General features: G+C 28.9%; 1 protein-coding gene across 4 annotated transcripts in view; it reads right to left on the reverse strand.

Annotated features, from left to right (window-relative positions):
- jhamt (juvenile hormone acid methyltransferase) overlaps positions 1 to 21,720 on the reverse strand; it is a 31,338-nt gene extending 9,618 nt beyond the window's left edge. Inside the window, exons 1-4 of one of the 4 annotated variants that reach the window (XM_075368228.1) lie at positions 21,563 to 21,720; positions 5,045 to 5,237; positions 3,941 to 4,116; positions 2,164 to 2,296 (exon numbers count right to left, since the gene is read on the reverse strand). In XM_075368228.1, the coding sequence (XP_075224343.1) occupies positions 2,164 to 2,296; positions 3,941 to 4,116; positions 5,045 to 5,230 (495 nt within the window). In that variant the 5' untranslated portion in view covers positions 5,231 to 5,237; positions 21,563 to 21,720. Of the gene's footprint in view, positions 1 to 2,163; positions 2,297 to 3,940; positions 4,117 to 5,044; positions 5,238 to 14,183; positions 14,205 to 18,216; positions 18,238 to 21,482 lie in introns of those variants that run through there. The other 3 variants (XM_075368229.1, XM_075368230.1, XM_075368231.1) reach the window with 3 other exon arrangements.
- Between the last annotated feature and the right edge of the window lie 546 nt (positions 21,721 to 22,266).

Raw genomic sequence — 22,266 nt, forward strand, 5'->3', positions numbered from 1 at the left:
AGTATTGTCTGGTAACATTGAAATTGCCAGATGTTTCTTGTAACATTAATAGAAAATTGAGATGTATAATAATTTAAACAAAATTCTGATAACTGAAAATCAGTTTCGACATCATTGTTTTAGTTTTTTCCTTATAAACAAGAAAAGGTTTTGCATTTTATTAATATTTATATTACATTTTATTCCTCAGTTTTAAGATATGATCACTGAAAGTGTATTTTTTAACAAATTTGGCATTCAATGGTTTCTTTCTAAACCATTTTATTTATTTTTTGTACCAATAGTATCTATAGTTTTCTTCCATACATTGCATTTAGAGTTCAGCAGATGGGTTAATGTTCATGGATGTATAATGTTTATTTTATCAAATTTAAACTAAATTATAGAATCTGTGATATTCTATATAGAGTGCTGGGAGTTAATGTGAAACATTAGTCTTCCCTTAAAATGCTGTAATCATTTTTAGGAATAACAAACACCCCTTGCCAGGCTTATTAAAGGCTTGGCAAGGCTTAGCTTGCCAGGTTATTTTTAGGAATGAACACACTGGGTTGAGTATAGTGTAGCATATCAGCCAAGCCCTCTAAAATACAGGTGATATTCAGCCCTACAAGCTTTCACCGATGATTGTCTCCTGATAGTTCATGGTAATTCACGACCACAACTAGAAGACCAAGCGCAGGCTGCTTTGTCAACCGCAGATGGCTGGGTGGACATTCAAAATTTAAGGATTTCTGAGCCCAAGATGAAGTTTATGCTTCTCAAGGGTGCAGACAAATTATCATACAGTTGTAACCCCCATATTAAGTATAAAGGCTGTGTAATCAGTCGAGTTCGAGTTCATAAGTACCTAGGTGTTTTGTTTAATGAGAAGTTTGTGTTTAGCAACCACATTAGGCAAGTAGCTGCGGACGCAGTCTCTGTGATTCACAAGCTTAGGAGGATTGCTCAGGAGTACAGGCTGTCCTTTCTACATGGTGTTACTGAGGTGTCTTCGAGAGTATGGTCTCTTTATGCTGTATCCATTTGGGCCAAAGGTTGGATAGAAATCTAGCACATATTCAGAATTTAAGGAGTGCCCAGCGTAGAGACTTAATTTTATTCACTGGTGTCTTTAAAACAACCTCCTATGATGCTAACACCATATTCGGAAAGGCTCTCCCAATCGATTTAGTGATGAAAGTTTGGTTGGCCATGTGGAATTGTGAAGAGGCAGTGAGGCTGAGATATTTGGGATGCAGTTTCGAGCAGGACTCAGGCCACCCTGTAACTTATATTCACTTGGAAATTATATTAACAATATTCACCTGGAACTGGAGGTCAAGGGGAAAATTGGCCACTCACAAGTGCCAAGTCAATGTGGTGAGAGCCGCATTGTCGAACTGTGTGGGAGTTCCTTGATGCGGTTGCTTTGTTCAACCAACATCAGTAGTTTACCTAAGAGAAAAGACTCCTACTGCTGCTGTAGGAAGCTAACTGAAAGATATGGCTGACTACCAGCCAGATTAAGGCTCCATGCGCTTTAATGGTGAACAGATACTTGCTGGCATTCAGTGGCCTAGGCGTGGCAGTAAATTGCTGTCTTTGACAAGATAAATTAGTCATTGATAAGTCATATATTTTAGTAGTTGACGGGGTGCGCCTACCCATTTTAGTGATTGATATATGACAAGTGGGCGGTGGGACACGCAAACAAGTGGTGTATGGTACCACACTTATTCCGCTCACGCTTTTAGGTTAGCTCTAGAAGCCAGTTAGGACACTGGTCGCTAAACTGTTTCGTGGCTCAGTAGCCGTTTGTGGCATAGACATTCGGTCTTACGCTTAAGGCGACCAAATGGGGTGGTGGCAGGAGAAATGCCAAGCAAACCAACAAATGCTACAAAAACATTCATCTCATCCTCTGAAGCAATACTTAATGGTGGTCCTGGAGGTTAAACTACTTAATACTAACCACTTCATCCTTTTACATACAATAAAAAATAAGGCTTCTCCAGTACTTATTTACAGTTCAGTCAGTTCTCATATGTTTTTTTCTTCATTTAAGACCTTTTTGATATTTTAGTTTCATAAAATATCCCTTCCATTGTTAATCTAACTAATGAGATTAAACTAAATATATTAATTAATAAAAATTAATTATTATTAATTTTCATAAAATACCAGCATGTATTCTTTCCATTTTGGTTGTTCACTAAGCCATTTATACAAAGAAAATAATGAACTCTTGGCGATAAAAACTATAAGTGCCATTCCACCAGTTTTCAGTAATTTCCATATATTTTCAGCTGCTTTTCTGAAAGAATAATACTTTTAAAATACATTTAAAATATACATTTAATATACATTTTTAATGTTTATATACAATTATTTTTTTCAGTTATATTTATTTGGAATTTATTTATTATGATTTTTTGTGTCTTGGTAGTGCAAAAGGTTAGCAGGACAAGAAAAGTGTCTTCCCACGTAAAAGAATGTTAGCTTGATACAAAAATTTCCAAATAATATAAAGTACTGTAAAATTTAAAAGATTATTGAAGTAAATATTTCACTAAATAATTGTTTACATTTTATTAAAATAATTTAGCCCCTTTTGTAGAACGTAAGTAAAGAAATATTATTTTATATGATTAATTATTCTATCTTAAGTTATTTACTTCTGCTATGCTTTTATTTATTTAAATTAAACAATTTTTAGTAACAGAAAAAGTTCGTTTTCAGTGAGCAATATTCAAAACAAAAAAAAGTAAAGTAAGACAAAACAGCTTGAAAATAATTTAAAAACAAACGACAGTAATAATAAATTTAAAAAATACAAATTAATTACTCATTAATGCAATAAGGATAATATCATTTAATAATATCAAATAGGTTTTTAATGTTTATACATGACAACATTTAAATATTCAAACCAATTATATTTCGTATTACAATTTATTTGAGCGAAGAAAGAGTCTCACATGAGACTCTTTCTTCGCTCAACACATGCAGTAAGTACTGCACTAAATTTAATTGAAACTCTGCTAAGCTTTAAGCAGATGATCAGGCCTGGACTGAAATGCCTTAGCAATATTCCTAAATACATTGATATCTTCATTAATTATAACTGATTATGTATTTAGGACATTCACTGTAACATGGAATGCCAATCATATCAAGTTTTTCGGAACATTAAATGAAATGTCTCTTATGCAATTACAAAGAAGTTATGTACAAAGAAATTTATTAAAAAATACCAGTACTGTCAATTCAGATCTATATTATGTAAATAAATTACCAACTTAATATGTAGTATAGCTTGAAGAACATTATCTTATCCTTAAAGATACCTCAACCAACATTAGGTTATATTAATTCTTTACATTAGAAATACCTTAAAAAGCTTTTCTGCCCATTTTCTACAGTATGATCATAAATATTATAAAATTGGTACAAAATTACGAATTCATATTCCACTGTCAAACTTGCAGGGGAGACTTAAAGAAAATTAGGATTAAAATGTTGGAAGCTGTCTTAACCTTGGTCATTGCTTGGGCCTTTTACAACCTGTACATAAAAGCAGACAGGCCCATGTACAGATTCATCTTCCCATCTGCACAGAGTAGATATAGGGGTTGACCTGATTTTTTTGTTAAACATATCAAGAGAAGAGTAGAAAGAGAAAGCAATTATGAACAGAGGTCCAGGAGGCCAACCAATCATATTGTATCCTTCCAATATTCATTAAAAGTATATACACCATTTAAATGTTTCATTAGAATAAAAAGAATGAAATTAGTATTGTTTCTAAAACATGCTGCTTACATAAAGTTAATATTTTTGCTAATAAATTTCTCACTATATATTCATCTTTAAAATTATATCTAACTGTATAATTGATGAAATTAGATAATTCTTTGATTTGACAAGGGGTATACATTTATCAAGTATACAGCTCTACCTTTGATCAGGTATCCAATGTAAACAGTAGAATGAAAATATTTTGTTAAAAGTTTCATTTCCCAATATTTCTGTCACATTATCTGCAGCAATATCCAGAGTAGTGAATCTCAGTTTATCGTTTTTGTAAGTCTTCTGGGCAAATTTTATCATATCCTTTGAAATGTCAATTCCTGTCTGAAAAGATTACAGAAATAGTTTCATCATTCATAACAATATAACAATACATGTTACTCTTATCTACTATTAGCATATTAATTGTACTTAGTGATTTATTATTATCTGCACAGAAATGTTAATACACTTTCACTGACAATGAGATATAGGTAATAGTATGGTTAAAGAACGGGGAAAAGAGAGGAATAGGTAGGTGTATAAATAAATAAAAAAATTCAAGCAATAAACACATGGCATATTTAAGTAATTAAAAGCATATTCCATGGGTATAATTGTGTACATAGAAATAAGTATGTTATACATGCAAAGTGAACTTTCTATTTGTATTGGTTGATGAGAGAAGAGATGACGTTGCTAGAAAATATAATTTAGGAAAAAGGGATATCAGAAAGAATAAATTATTCAACTTCTGCTAAGAGAATGGCTACCAAAAAAACATTAAGCACCAAGAAATCCCAAACAGTTAAAAGAATTGATAATCAAAATTAAGAAATGGAAGAAGAAAAAAATGAACAGATAACATTAGAAATAGAGGAATGAGGAACAAAGAAAACCATTTATAGTAATGAAGATTAAAAAAAGTTGGATAAATTACTGGAGAAAAAAATTTAGTAGTGGAAGATCTACAAAGAATTGTGGATTGAGTGGGGAAAAGGAGAAGATTTCAATTAATTGATTATATCAAGGTGGAAAGGAAACAAGCAGATGAAAAGGTCAGCAGAAAATTAGTTTGCTATATTTTATTATCCATGGCAAAATATTCATTATCATTATCATTATATTGTAATTTATGTCTTGATCATTCTGGAATGCTCTACACACTTATAAAAATGTAACAGGAGTTTGTAAAACTCTTGAATACAAAGTGTGATTCAGCAGAAAATATTAATAAAAGGGGCAATATAATTAATGAAAAATCAATACTCACCAGACTTGCTGACTTAGGAATTATTGGTAATATAAGATCAACAGTTGTATTTCCAGTACCACAACCGATATCTAAAATCTGTTCATTTTCAACCCAATTTAACTTATTTTTATATTCTTGTAATATTTTTTCATTATCTTTATACTGATTGCTGTTAGATTGTGCATATAATTCTGCATGTTCCATTTTGTATCTGTAAGAACAAGTAATAATTAACCAGTTATTTACCAATTAAATAGGTTTGTGTTTGTATTAGGTGCTAAATTCTTATGGTTTAGGTGATTTGAGACACATATCATTCTTAAAAATGATCTTGCCATCTTTAGACATTCAACTAGAATACAATCACAGTCTTACTAGAAAAAGTGAGAAATTAAATTATTTCCTGTTGCCTTATACTATGTACTGCATATTCAGTAAGAGAGGTAATATTCTTATAATTTTTTTAAATGTCTCTTATATGTCAAAATAACCAACAAAAAATGTAAAACATAAATATACTGTTTAATTTTGATCTGATTAATTACCAGTTTCTAGAATTTTTTAAGCATTTTTGGCCGAAGTGTCATTCTTACAAAAGATTTGTAATAATATAAAGTAATTTATGAAACAAGATCAAAAAAGTTAATAAAACACTTTTAACTAAGTTTTTTTAGCTCCTACTTTTTTTTAATATTCAATATTTCTTTGGATGATAGGAAGCGCATTTAATATCAATTGAGGCATACACAATGCCTGTATGATGGCATTCAAAGTAAATTTACTTATTTATCCTGCAGAGAATTCTGGTTAAATCAGTCATAGTTTTTTTACTCACCAGATTTGCCAAAACTTTTTGGGGATGGGTGGGATGTCTTAAGAAAGTTTGACTTTACTTTTGAATTGCTATTTTGTATCTGAAGGAATAGCAATTTTTACTGCATATTTTTAAACTGATTAACATAATGATCAATATATACTGCTCTCATTCTGAATAGGGATAAAAAAATCTAGATCTGAGGAATTATGGAAACCCTCACAGCCTTTTACTACTGCTCTGGTTGAGGTTGTTTGTCTTACGGGTTTTCTCTGAGTAGATTGTTTCTTTCTTTTTTTATCCTTAATTACTTGCTTTCAGGTGATATTCAGCAGATTTTAACTAAACATAACTGGATCCAGCTGAGGGTTTTGATGTTTGATTGCCTACCTCAGTCTCTAGCTTTATCCAGAAACTGTTTCCTTATCATTGACTGTATAAAAACCCTGTCTGGAGCTAAGTGTTTATAATGTTCCTAATCCTATCAGTCATTATTCTAAGGAGCTGCACAATATTAAAACTTGATCTGAAGTTAGGAATTAGTTTTTTTATTAAATTATTTTTTATTGATGGTTTGCTAGTTATTTTAATTACTATCCTAACATGATCTATTTCAACAAGAATAGTAATTCATCAGCAACTGGAGTTATTATAATACATTTCAAGCTTTTTTATTTACTTACTACAACTGTTTTATCAACTTCAAAAAATTACAATTGTTAACTAATTGCTACAAAATAGTTTTATTGATATTGGTGTAAGATCTTCCGTTAATAATATTCATTGCCTCAAATCAACTATAATCATTCATGAACATTAGTACTTTAAGCAGTCATGCTGATCTACAGTTTAGTTTTGGATTTTTTAATATTTTAATAAAAACATTTGGTAATATAAATGTTTAATCTTCTACTTCAGGCATTAAACCTACCAGCAAGCTTCATCCTCATTAAATTAAAAAAGGAAAGTGGAAATGTTTTTAAATTTTCCTGAACCAAAATTCCTTTCCTATCTTAGGTTTCTTGAAGATTACCAGTGTGATACATGTAATCCCCCAGCCACTCTGGTCTCTAAGAAGGTGAGTTAAGCCTAGTAGGATACAGTGCTACCTCGTTGCCTCCAAGCAGTGAGGTAGTTCATTCAGCTTGCAGGATTCTTTCAAGGTTTGCTCTCCTAGGCTCTTCTGCTCTCTCCACTGTTAAGAATATTTTCCTCTTTCACTTTCAAGACAGTTGACTGGTTGTCACCTCTAATCCTAGGCAGAGACCGTATAACTATATGCTACCATCTGGATCTAAGTTTTATAATGAGGTTGTAACTACTCCTCCACACCTACCCATCCTCTTGAATGATCGACCTGGACTTGGAACCAAGCTGGTGATGGTGTTTGATCTTTAGTGTATATATATATATATATATATATATATATATATATATTCTTAAAATTTGTAGATATGTTTGTAATAACATAACACAGTTATTAAATAACTTTTTAATTAATAGCTCAGGTTTTAAAATAATACAGTTAAATGTATGATATACTCAATAATAATGTGAATTAATATCATAGCTGTATATAATAGTAGGTAGAATTCAGTACTTTCAGCACCAAATTAGTTATAGACAATTTTGACATTGTCAGTTGTAAAAATATTAGATAAAAGCCCCGTAACATTTTTTCCACTTAATATTGAATAATTCATATAATTTAAAAATAAAATAAAATCCTCACTAGTTTTCAATTTGATATATGAGTAGTTTTTCTTTGGACAATCATTGGAGATGATTTTTTACCATAAACTGTATTTTTTGTTACTCTATAATTTTTTAACGATTTAACCCATTTTAATGTGGTTTTTCCAAAATAATCTGTTATTCTTTAATGTAAGCTTCTTATTTAAATATGAACTGTTTAAAATATAATCAAATTCATGAGCCGTTTAAATATCCGAAATCTGTAAACTTTGAATAACTTTTTCTAGTTTTTGAATTGTGATGAGGTCTCGTATGCGCATCTTTTAACAGAAATTCGCACTGATGGTGCGAATACCGTGTGATTAACATCGTTAAACATAACCAGCATCATAAATTTATAATTAGATAAGGAATTATGTTTAAAATAGCATTCTTTCACGCATTCGCATAAACTAACGCCTCTAGCGTCGTTTTATAAATTAATTTTTTCGTGAATTTTGATGAGTGCTTCTTGTACAAACAATATTGCCAGCGCTGTTTTTGTTGTTACGAAACATTCTTTCGCGCTTGTGCGTAAACCAACTACATGTATCATATTTGTGTACCAACATCTTTGCCTATGGGGTTTTTAAAATTTTTTTTATTTGTGTCTTGAGCCTTATTCTTCACTAACTCCGCGATTTCGTAGAATTTATATTTATTTTACAAAGCTTTGGTTTGTTTTAACCTTTTCATCATTAATTACTATTGGATTGTTATAGTACAATGATTTATAGCCTAATATCATTCGGATATTCAAAGTATTTAACTGTCCCTTTGCATCGTTCTCTGCTCTGCTTTTCTTTGTTAGACAAAGACGTTATTTTTCACCTTTGCGTTCCAAAAGAAAAAAAAAGAATGAAGAATAAAAAAGCAGCCTCCCAATTTTACCTCACCAAATCCCATCATTCTTTCCAAAACTTACAATTTTTTACCAGTCAGACTGCCTCCGGAGAGGGGAACGCATTGCTCCTCCAAACACTGAGGCCCCGAAAGGCTTATTCCTGTTAGGCCAAAAGGCGCTAGCACCGAAATGACTTCAAGTGGACTGAAGTGGAATTACGCCGAGAGAACGAAGCTCATGTGAGCCTAGTCTCCCAGGAACAGCCCCGGTCAAATATTTATCATTGATGTAAAGGACCAGAACGCAAATCACAATTACTTCCATAAATATAAGAGCCACTAAATAAATAATGACCCACCCGTTAAAATAAATGCACAGCAGCAAGGGACATTCGTCCAGGTTCTGCGATTAGTAGGAAGATAATAAACTCTTTCGTTATCCTGGCGTTCCATTCCGTTTCTTGTTAACTGCAGCTACTAGAAGTGCGGAGCTCAAACGAATACATTATTATGTCTCGGATTAAACTCCGGGTAAGTTCTATTAGAACAATATTTTACCTCATTAACAATATATATCCCCTATTTCTTTCGGGAACCTAGATGAAGCTGGGTGTAAAAATTTTAAGATAAAAAATTAACAATTTTTCACTATTTTCGTTATATTAAAGTTGCATTACCTATCTCTTTTTAAAAATAATTTTGAATTGAATTACGTAAGTAAAATTTTTAACCGTGTATTTTTTTTTATTAGAACATTCTAAAATAGTGTTTTGGGTGGCCATAAATCTCCAGCATAAACATTTTGTAAAATATTTAATAAGGATGTATTTTTAAAACTTGGAAGCTGTTATAGCCCAAAGGTGTAAGGGATATTTTGACGTAAAAGTATGCAGTGCGTAATTTTTAATAAAGTTTAACTTCCCAATGATCTAAAGACATTTTATAAATCAACGGTAATATAGTTCGTTTAAAGAGAAAACTCGATAGCCGTTAAGAAAATAAAAATCTGAATCTAGATGCGCAGTGTTATTGTTAAACAGTCATCTTAGGTAGATAAAGGGAAACTGATAAAATCAGCCATAAATGTAAAGTAACATTTAGTAATAAATATAAAAACTACTAACAATAAACTTTGTTAATAAACCGACCGAAAAAAATACATCTTACTTGCTGATATACCATAACACTAATGTTGACTTCTAAATAACTGCAAATATTCTTTCAAAATATATTTCAGAACTGTATCTTTCTCAATGGTGTCGCACCACAGAATGAAACAGTTTTTAGAAAGTGGGTCGTATTAAATTTATTACCTTTTAAGTATCTTTTCTTGATAGTAAACACCTACCCATCTGTTTTACTAAAATTAAAGTTATTATCCTTCCTGACGACGTCAAAAATAAAACTTCAACTTATTTTTTTATTGTTTTCAAGATATTAATTCTTTCACTCTATGACGTGCTATATATGTTTTAACTAGAAAGATAAGATAGTTGAAATAAATGATTTGTGCAAACAAAAGCCAAACTTATCGGAAGTAGAACCCTATATTAGCTGATTTACTGTAGAAGACAGCGTGTAACATTATACCAACTAGCCGGCATAAACTATAACTGGTTGTAATTGTAGAACTTTTATCTCTATTGTGGTAGCCGAATTTGTATAATTTCATTTAATTGCATTCCTAAGTATGATATAAATTATTTATTGTAATTTACTATGATTAATTAATTAATTTATTATTATTATTGTAATTAATATAAGTTTTCTAGTTGATAGAAGCTAAAAAAATACATATTTATTAAATTATATTATTTATTTTTTTTTTATAACTAGCTGAAAATCTAAATGAAAATTATGAAATTGTTTTTTATCATTTAGGTATTTGAATGCTCATTTTTTTAATATTTGAATCTTTAAAATTTTTTTTTTTTATTATTTTAATTCAATGATCTTTTTAATGTAGTAGTCCTTCATGATAAATTTTTACTTGCTTTCGAGGCGTATCAAATTAAAAAAAACCTGTTGAAGAAGAAATAAAAAAACGTTACTAGTTAAATAGAACGAGTGTCAGTGACTCGTCCTACTAAAATCCAAATCCGTGTAACGGTATACTACAGAATCCTAGAATGGAATTTTGTTTGTATATAAAAAATTAGTTATTTTGTTTATTTATTTTTTTTTTTTAAGAAAAGAAAAAATTAATTATAATTGTAAAAATTTGCTTTAGTCTTTTAAATGCAACTCTATACTTTAAATAAGGGTTGAGGTTTATACTCGCAAAAAATCTGTTGTGGATACCATATTAAATTACTTACACATTTTTGTTTTCTAAAGAAAAAGTACTTAAAATTTTATTTTATTAATAACTTCTGATATTTTTATTTTTTTTATTGTTATTATTGAATTATTATTTATTGTAATTTTTTTAACAATCAGAGGTTAATAATTATTAATATTAAAAAAAAGGAAGTTAAAAAAAAGGAGATGAAGTCTGATTCGTACCGATGTGCCTTCCCCTTGTAAGATACAAATATTTCATTAATTAAAATTTTTATTTGGTTATAACTCTGGAACCAATGAAAATAAGTACCATTTATGATATATAGTTGAAAAGCTCTCAATGAGGGCTTATTAATGCAGTTAAGAAAACGTCCAAAATCCAATTTTTTTGGATTTTGAGCTTTTTTGGGGCACTTTTGGTGCAGTCGATTGAAATCAAAAAGGGAGATGTACAACTAGATGTTATAACAGTTCTAAATCCTAAATTTCAACATCCTACGGCTAATTGTTTTTTAAATATGCGAGATATATACGTACGTACGTAGTACAGACGTCACGTCGAAACTAGTGAAAATGGATGGTCAAGGATGGTCGAAATGGCTATTTCCGTTGAAATCTGAAAACCGAAATTTTTCGCGATCACAATACTCCTTTACTTCGTACAAGGAAGTAAAAAGATAACGAATGAATTTTTCTTGAACTTGTAGCATTTTTTTTATCATGATTATTAGTTCACATCATATAAGGTCAAAACTTAATATCTTTCACTGCGAAGAAAATATATAGTATTTATAGTGTACGGAAAACGCATGCCGTATGAAATTATCTTACTGGAATTCGAACTCGGAACTTTCCGAATGAAAGACCAAGAGCCATTTTTCTTTCTGTTTTAGTTTAAATGAAAATCAAATCTATTAAATTCTTCTTCATTTTAATTGACCTTTCTTATATAGATTTTCTGAGAATTAAATTCTCTGGAAATTTTATTTGCTTTAAAAAAATTTAATTTAACGAAGTTATTGTATGTTAAACCTAAAAAACTGTTTCGCATTAACAATTTTTTGTGTTTTAGTAATTTTCTCAAAAATTACTAGATACACTTCTGGTAGCTTTTTTATTCGATTTTTCAGGTCAAAACCATCATGTTTAACCTTAATATGTTGTATGTGTTGATTTCAGTGGTTTTGTTTGTGAGGTGTGTGATATCCTTTCGGTTTGTTATGACTGTGTGTGAGCGATTCCCGTTTCTTGATGAAATGCTTCATTAGTGGTACCTAAAAGCGGGAAGCCAGGGGTGAAGGTTTAGTCGGTAGTGCGCAGGTAGTTTAATATACGCCCTTGGTTATAACTGGCGGAACCTGTCTCGACACTGCTTAGCGCCCGAAAAAATTGGGTTTCTCCACCTCTTTAACAAAAAAATAAATAAAAAGTTCCAATAATTTCAATATGGCTTGGAGAAGAAATCAGAACAAAATGTTTTATAAACTATAACTTGAAAACAAAGCGTTTCCGGATAAGTTTATATGAACTTTTTTCTTTACTTTCTCTTTTAGAACATGTCTTAACATTTTTTCGTTCTTTGTAAGGCTACCTTGTGTATATATCTGTGTTAGTAAATGTGGCTAATGACAAAAACTTTGTTATCAACATCAAAATGAATCGCTTTAGGCGAGGAGGATTTGCTTACTTATCATCCAGACAAACCTTATAGTCATTTATAACTTGTGTTTGCAACATTTATGTCAGTTAATCCAACCCAGATGAAATCGTTTTTGTTCTTCCTTGTATGGAGGTAGCTTGGTATCTCAGGAACAGGTTAACCTTCGATCATGAGATTTGGTATAGAAATTGACTGTTAATTTTTTTTTTCAAATTTCCGTAAGGATTTGGTAGAAATAGTGGAGAATCAATACATCGACGCATATTGTATTATTAAAGTTTTACTCGTGAATTTCATTGTATCTTATGAAGTTAAAATATTATATTCGGAAATACAGTTGAAAATATTTTTGAATATTAATCAATCTTACTGATTTTAATAATGTTTCTAGCTTTTGACTGTTCAAACATATCGACTTGAATTTTGTTTTATTCTTTTTACTTCCTTGTATGAAGTAAAGGAATTATTGTGGTTGCGAAAAATTTAGGTTTTCAGATTCGAATGGAAATATGCATTTTTACAATCCCTGAATCCATTTTGACTAGTTTCGTCGTGACGTCTGTATGTACGTATATCGCATAACTCAAAAACGACTAGCCGCAGGATGTTGAAATTATGGATTTAGGACTGTTGTTACATCTTGTTCTGCAAAACTCCTTTTAATTGCAATTGACTTGACTAAAAAAGCCCAAAATCAAAAAAATGGATTTTGAACGTTTTCTTAACTGTAGTAATAAGCCCTCATTGAAAGCTCAGGTACTTATTTTCATTGGTTCCAGAGTTATAGCTAAATAAAATTTTAATTAATGAAATATTATGATCTTACAAGGGGAAGGTACATCGGTTAGAATTCGACTTCTTTTCCTTTTTTAAATTTAAATATATTGTTTTACAATAAATAATAATTCAATAATAACAATAAAAAATATATCCAAAAATCAAACGATATTAATGAAATAAAAGTTTATGTACTTTTAAGAATGTGTATGCGTAATTTAATGGCGTACAAGGAAGTCATGTGAAGTCCTCATCAGATTTTTTTCTATATGAAGCGTTATCAGGGTGAGAAAAGCTTACAATTCTTACCATTGGAATAAGGGTTTTATATGTGGAATTATAAATAATTACAGAGGAATAAATATTAAGTGTAAATTACAAGGGTTATAACTTCTAAAACTTTTTCCATTTCAAACTATCGATTCAGTTTTTTGTGGTTTTTTTTTTATTTATGAGGTATTATCAATTTTTTTTTTTATAAAAATAATTTGTATCCTTTAACTCAGAAGTGGAACATAATTTGTTTTTAATGTTTATAGAAAGTTAGTCAAAAGTATGGAAACTCCTCAACAAGTTTAAAACGGTTTCAGATAGAATACTATAACTTTCAGGATAATGTATCGGTCAACTACTTTACCTTTTAACGAGAAATTGAATTTTCAACTCCTTCTTGGGTGGATGGCCCATGGTTTGTAACAAAATATTTTAAATGTAACACCCTTTACGTGATAGATCATTTTAAAGGTCTCTTTAAGACAAGAAAAATGGTATAAATAAAACTTGGTATGACGTCTGTACCCAAAACGGTGGCGGGATAAAGTGTGGACTTTGAAAATTACTAAATTTAGTAAGTTCAAATAATAAAATTAAATAAAAAGAAATTAAACTAAAATTTATTTTAAAAGTTAAATTAAAATTTTTAAATAAACATTTTTATTTATTAACACAAAAAAAAATTGTTTTTGTTTCAATTTAATGAATAAATAAATAAATAAAAACATTGTCACCTAATCATGCGTATCATCTGATCATTGATGGTTTCTTACCATTGTTACAAAACTGAAGCTTACTTCATTGTTGTGTAATATTCCATTTAAAGTAGTATTTCATTACTTCACTCAGTTTCTTATGAGAATTTATTGTAATCGGTTGGCTGATTGATTTTGTCTACCTACCTTTACCACATTTATTAGACACTTTTGTTATTTACGTCTTTTTTTGATTTTTTTACTGAATTAGTTTTTTCTGTGATACCTATTAATATTGTTATCAACATGTCACTTAGTGACATGTCACTTAGTGAACAGGAGAAGGTCACACTTTTAATGTGAGGCGCTTTGGTGATAAGAGTTAGGTCTTATAATGAAGTAGGTGAATTGTTCAATGCAACATTTAATAATCCTAATCCTATTTGAAAAGGTTCTGTGTCAAAAACCATCAAACGGTTTGAAGAAACAGGGAGTATTAATAATAAGGATAAATCCAAGGAAGCCTACATCTGCAACAAATAATAACAAATCGTTAGAGATTATGCGAAAGAATTTATTAAGAAAGAAAATTTATCAAGAATTTATTGATTATCCTCATTCCTCGACTCGAACAGCAGCACGAGAATATAAAATTAGCCAAAATTTAGGGATTCGAACATTAAAAAGTGAAAATTTCTAACCCTTCAAAATTTATCTAGTGCAAGAACTTAATGAAGATGACTACTGTCGAAAGCTTCAGTTCTGCGAAATTATAGTGAACAATATTTGTGTAAATCCTAATTTATTAAATAATATAGTTTTTAGTAAATACGGCCACACTTTTTTTTTAAATAGCCATGTAAATCGGCATAATTGTCGATACTGGACTGATATTCGTGAACACAGGTATTTTGAAGCACAAACACAATATCCAGTCAAAGTAAATGTACGGGCAGGTATTGTTGGTAGATGATTGATATGGCTTATATTTATCGACGGAAATTTAAACGCAGTGAAATATGAGGCTTTGCTTCTCGACCATATCATTCCAAACGATGTTAGCCTCAACTTCCAAAACATTTGGTTTTAACAAGATGGTGTGACGCATCATTTCGGTCTTCAGGTACGTGAAATTTTAAATGTATTTTTTAATAGAAGATAGATTGGCCGAAAGGGTTAAATAGAAGGCCAGCGAGATCACCCGACTTGTCACCATCATATTACTTTCTGTGGGTCACTTAAAAAGTACTTTTAATCATAATAAGCCCCAGAATATCGATGATTTACAAAATAAAATTCGACAATCGGCACAAAATATCGCTACGGAATCATTGAATAATTGAGTATCATCCTTTTACAACTAACTGGCACACTATCAAACAAAAAATGGAGGACGTTTCGAACATTTATAAAAATTAAATGTAAGTAAATAAGCAAACGTTATGCTTAATAAATAAATATATATTTTTTTAAATAAATTTATTCGATTATATCGATTTAATCAAATTTATTGATTTGCGATAACAGATATTTAAATTAGGAACATAATTTTTTGTCAAAATCCAAATTTTGTAGCCAAAATGGTGACGGGATTTTGAAATTCCGTGACAGACCAAATTTTTTTTATACCATTTTTCTTGTCTTAAAGAGACATTTAAAATGATGTATCACACAAAGGGTGTTACCATATAAAATATTTAAGTTACAACCCCTGAGCCATCCCCCAAGAAGGAGTTGAAATTCTATTCGTTGTCAAAAAGTAGTTGACCGATACCTTGTCTTGAAAGTTACAGTATTCTACCTGGAACGGTTTTAAAGTTGTTGTGGGGTTTCCATTCGTTTGACTCGCTTTGTAAAATTTTTTGTACAAATAGCCAAAAATACTATCGCTGATTGAATTTATTTTAAGTTATACAACTTTTACTGGTTTTTAAAATAATAATTATAAAGCTTTTTTTGTTACTTTTTCGACAAGAAAATAAAAATAATATTTTTCAGAGAATCAATGAAGATCATAAGAATAGTTGTAATTTTCAATGTTAACATTGAAGGATTTTAAAGCTCTTGAAAACTCCGGTATGTTAATTAAAAATTAACTATATTTTTGCAATGTCTTTAGCAACAACCTCATGTTAAATCAGTTTTTAATGTTTTTTTTCATCATCATGAAAAAAAGTTTGTGTGCTTTATATCCTATTACGTTAATGCAGTCATAATGAATTAATAACATTACTGTATCAAAATTTACTTATTCTCTCTCTCTCTCTTTTGTGTGTGTGTGTGTGTGCATGTGTGTGCGCGCGCGTGTTTACAGAGAGAAAACATTTTTTGATTATTATAGAATAATAGAATTGTTAAATCTATTTCCTCGACTATATATCTAGATATTTAGTAATAGAAATTACTGTATAAGTCGTCTGCAATAATATTTTGTAGATAGATAATTTAACAAGGGATATTAATTTTACTGGAGGACTCATGAAGTAACAACTCTAAGAACAGACTTTTAGCATAATTTTAATAATTGCAGATTTTTAATTTATTTTTCAAGAATGGAAGATAAGAATTTTCTTTTAAAAGGCTACCTGTATAAGTAAATATGTCGTTTGTCAGAAGTAAAGAAGCAAATCGTTGTATCGTATACCGAAAAGTATGATTCTTTGGTGTCGTACTATCGGTTCATAGCTAAATTCTTTTTAAAGTTTTAAATCGAATGATGTACATTTTTTAATTATTAAAAATTTCCTGCTATTTTTCGTCATAATTTTCTTTGAAATAAAGTGAGTATATATTCACAATATATAAAGCCATTTTTTTTTTGTTTTTCTTTTCTTTCTTTTTGGCTAAAAATTTTGTTTCGTATTTGTGTAGCCCTTACAGTAATTCTGGATCTAGAGAATTCGTTCTCAAATGGACAATTACGCCCCCTTGTGGACACTGAAGGCCTTCAGGGGAGGGAGGAGAAGACTCACAGAAAATTGGAGGCGTTCAGGCGGTCTAGGAAGGCTGATTAAAAAAACGCAAAAGTTTTTTCTGATATTTAAAACTAAAATTAAATACCCACTACACTAGTACAAAAAATTAAAAGGAAACCTATATATTATGATAAAAAATGATTGTATTCAAACTACAAAACTTTGCAACCAATAGGGTTAGAGAGACAAATAAAAAGAAAGATTAAAGCTTAAATACTCTACTTTTTGACAGTATACTTCAGGTTAAACTATCAAATTAAAAAAAAAATCAATGAGAAGAAAAGTTTTAAAAATTTGAAAGGTTTTTTCGCGTTTGATCGAGCGCATGAAGAAACGAATTTTTTCAATATACTGCATTAAAATCGTTTAAAAGCTTAAAATTTTACCTTTAATTTCTTTTTTTTGTGTCTACAATTTTTCTGCACTGAAATATTCCAGTTTAAATTGAAAAGGCCAGTTTTGTCTTTATTGCTACATATCTCCCGATATAAACAACGTATTGATATAAATAAATATGGAAATTAAAAGGTTTTTTAAATGCTGTTTTTAAGAACGCATGTTAAAAAACAGTAACTGCAATTATTATTTTTAACAGATAGTAAGTTTAAAAATTTTGGGGAACGCTAGAAAATTTTTGATTCTCAATGTGGAGCGGTGGGCGAAACAGTTTTATAATCAATGGTTTAGAGAATCGCGTTAATAGAATTTATGTTCGTTCTTTGTTCTCTTTCTTCACAAATATATTTTATTTACTTTTATGATATCTGTATTAATGTAATATTTAGAAAAGATAGAAATCGATGTAAAATTTTTGTTAATACAGGACTAATTAGAATGTTTATGGCATACGTGTAGAAACGTGTTTAATTCGAAGCTGAAAATAATGAACGTATACCTGATACATGTAAATTTACGTTTCCTTTAAATATTTCCTTTTTTTAAGTAGACAAGAAAATAGATTCTCTTGGACTTCCCCTCTTAAGAAACGTTCGCATTAAACTTTTTTGGCTTCGATTAGAGGGAGATACCGGCAATCCGAGGGTAATTTTATCGTTTCAGTACCTATTGTACTTTATAATAAAATTCGACAGCTGGTACTAAAAATTTGCTTTTTACCGATATAAATATATATTTACGTATTATTCCAGTAAAGAGGTCGAAGAAGCGATAACGTCTCAGCCTTTCGTTGGGAAGATCCCGGTCGGTCTTATCTCTTTTCATACGCTAGAAAGTGTTCACAACGTAATCCTATGCCCAAGTTCACATCTTATGCCGTAAATAAAGTGTAAAAAAAAATTAGTATATATGTAATCATCTTTTCAAAAACTGTTTTTTGTAACTTTTGTAGAGATTTAAACTATACAATCAATTGTTATGATATATAAGCCGGTTCCTTTTCCCATATGAAAATTGAAATTGTCATTTAAAAGTTGACGTTTAAGCGTAGAAGTATATACAGAAAAATGAATACGTCTAGACCGTCCGTCTTCTTATAAATTTTCTTATTAGTACATCGAATTCAGGATAAGAGCAATACAAAAACGTATAGGGTTAATATATATTTAAGCCTGTTTAAACCGAATGAAAAAACAACAACAAAAAACACTACTTTCGCATGATAGACACGGCATTATTTTAATTATTTTTCATTAAAGAATTTTATTTTTATATTTACAAAATATGAAGTATATTTTGCTATTATGTTATTTATGTGCTCAAGTAAATACAGGTATTAGAACCAGTTACAGTTACCGATATGAGAGAGAAATTTTGTAGTGTGCGAAAAATGTCATACCAAATCGGGATTTAAATTGGGATAAAATAAATTTTTATAAAATATTGACTGTTTAATCCCTAGTATTTGTACAGAACTTTAATTTTTAATTTTTTCCAACTTTGATAATGATGAAAATTATTATTACGTTATAGCACAATTAATTTTATTTAAAATTTATTAAAGAAAAAGAAGGAGAATTTAAGAGAAATATTTTTTCAATTGTTTTTTTTATTTTTATTTTGTCGACAAAATAATATAAATTCTTTAAACCAGCGATCTAAATATTTATTTTCATTTTTAAAAAAATCTCTTTTAAGGATCTTCTTTGATTACAAGCCCAATCGACCTAATCGAAATGCTCGAAATTTAAAAGGGTTGATTTTTTTATAAATCCTAATGTGTACTAATTAGATATAAAAATGTTATTATTATTATTTTTTTTAATATTATTAAAATAATATTTACTTTTTAGAGCAATAGTTAAAAACAGATAAATTAAAAATGAATAGAAAATAACATTTTTAGATTAAATGAAATGCAACATACCTAAATTATATATGATCTTAGTAAAAATTATAAAAGAATGTATATTTTGTAAGTCGAATGTATATTTACCCGTATTTGCGTCCTGAGTACTTTAGTACGCGTTGTTTATAAACAAACATCATTGCGGTAGGAGAACAATAAAGTTAATATAGACCACAGAGAAACCAAAATAAAAAAGGATAATAGAAATCAGTTTATTTTGTAAACAGTAAGCTTTTAACATACATAAAAAACACAGTTTGAATTAAGAATTTTCTCCTCCTAACTCCGTAAATAATTACATTTCTGGATAAATGATTTAAAATATTTTTTTTTTTGTCGTAATCATTGCTTGGTATTAGATTATTGTTTAACCTAATGATAAAGTGTAAGTAATTCTGATATTCACACGAAAAATAGTTTGTGAAAATTAGTTTGTGATATTCACAAAGTATTTTCACACGAAAATTAGTTGGAAAACTTGGTGCAAAAGATAATATGTATTACGTCATCCTTGAGTACTTCATGGTCGGCAGCAAAGTCACTCTACATCGATTCTCTGGTAACCTTTTCTTATCATTACTATGACGCAGAATTCTCACCCCTGCGTTCTTGCAATCATAAGAACAGCATTTTTTTTTTTATAACTTTTTGTGTTTTAAATAAAACTAAAAAATGTAAAATAAAGTTTAATTTAAAAAAAAAAAATCTTTCCTACTTTTTTAAAAACGTTACTTATTAGTAATGCGATTTATTCTTCTATAAACTTGTATTTTATCATCAAAAGTAAGTGAATGATTTGTAAGTTGTTAATGTAATTGCTCTGAATTTGGCGCTGATTTCTAAGTATAGAAATTTAAATACGAATTAAAAAATAATCTTTTTTTTTAGATAATTTAATTTACTATTATAACGTTTTCTTGGAAAACGTTTACATCGCTAACGATTAACGATTATTAAAAAATCTAATGTGGACACCACATGACTTCCTTGTACGCCTATTAAATTACATATATACATTTTTAGAAGTACATAACATTTTATTTCACTAATAACTTCTGATTTTTTTAATTGTAATTATTGAATTATTATTATTTATTGTAAAAGTTTTTTACAATCGGAGACTAATAATTATTAATAAATCAATATATTTAAATTTAAAAAAAAAGGAAATGAAGTATTCGAAACGATGTAAGACACAAATATTTATATTTCCCTTGTAAGGTACAAATATTTCATTAATTAAAATTTTATTTGGCTATAACTCTGGAACCAATGAAAATAAGTACCACTTATGATAATATCGTTGAAAAACTCTCAATGAGGGCTTATTACTGCAGTTAAGAAAAAGTCCAAAATCCAATTTTTTTGGATATTGAGCTTTTTTTGAACACTATTGGTCCAGTCGATTGCAATCAAAAAGGGAGATGCACAACTAGATGTTACAACAGTCCTAAATCCAACGTTTCAACATTATACTCCTAATCGTTTTTGAGTTATGCGAGATATATACGTACGTACGTACAGACGTCACACCGAAACTAGTCAAAATGGATTCAGGGATGATCAAAATGGATATTTCCATTAATTAATAATTAACTTAATTTTATTTAAGTTCAGAAAAAAATAGAAAGAGCAACATACTCGTTCAGTTAAATGTAATTGAAGATTAATTAAATATTATTAGTTAAATGTGACTGAAAGAGAATGTATTTCTTTTTCAGTATTTTAATTTTTTCACCATCCATTTTTGCTGATTAATTAGTATATACTAAGAAAGAATTATAAAACAAATAATAATAAAAATAATATTAATAAAGCATTTTATATTGTAAAATATATGATTTTCTTTCATTTTGGCTTTTAATGGATTTGATAGAGTAGGGAATTTTGGAATCATCTAAAACTACTTTTTTTAACTTTTTCAATAAATTTGTATTTTTAATCTTCTTTGATTACAAGCCCAATTGACTATTTTATACTCGAAATTTAACAGAGTTGATTTTTATAATAAATCCTAATGATTTACCACTAGATACTAGTATCTATATGTTCACTAATTAGATATAAAAGAATTATTATTATTAAAATAATATTTACCTTTTAGAACAACATTTAGAAACAAAAAAATTAAAATGAATGAAAAATAAAATCTTTGGATTAAATGAAATACAACATACCTAAATGATAGTTGATCTTGGTATAAATTATAACCAAAAGTCGAACGTAAATTTATGTGTGCCCTAGTAACTTCAGTACGCGTTGTTTATAAACAAATATCATTGTGGTAGATGAACAGTAAAGTTAATATATTCTGACCCTTCCACCAATCTTATTACTGTACACTAACTTTAACTACTATCCCCTCCAGATAAAACATAGATGATCTCAGATTTCCATGACATCCAAGAAAAATATTTCCTTTTAGAAAATTATTTTTGTTACTTTATTTTTATTATTCTTTCTATTGTTATTTTTATAATGTTATGTTGCTTTAACAATTGTTTACTTTCATTTTTTTCATGACTTTTTTTATAAATATTTTATAGTTTCATATTTAACATGAAAATTGATTCTGCATTTCCGATTGATTTTTTTCTTTAAAAATAAGATGTTTAGAATTATTATTTTATTTATTTATTTTTTAAAAAAAATCATTATTTGAGCTTTAATTTTACTTTTGCTATTTTCAAAACTGTTGTTCTGTTCAGAAAATGATTCATATTCATTATCATAAATTTTATTAACATAACCTTCGAAAAACATGAATTTTTTTTCTTAAAAGTGAAAATAGGTCATATATAGACCTATATTTTTCTTTAAAATATAGGTCTATATATGACCTATATTTTAAAAATAATAAATAAAACATTTAAAAAAATAT

This window comes from Lycorma delicatula, chromosome 6 (genome assembly GCF_047948215.1).
Source record: "Lycorma delicatula isolate Av1 chromosome 6, ASM4794821v1, whole genome shotgun sequence".
Lineage (NCBI taxonomy): Eukaryota > Metazoa > Arthropoda > Insecta > Hemiptera > Fulgoridae > Lycorma > Lycorma delicatula.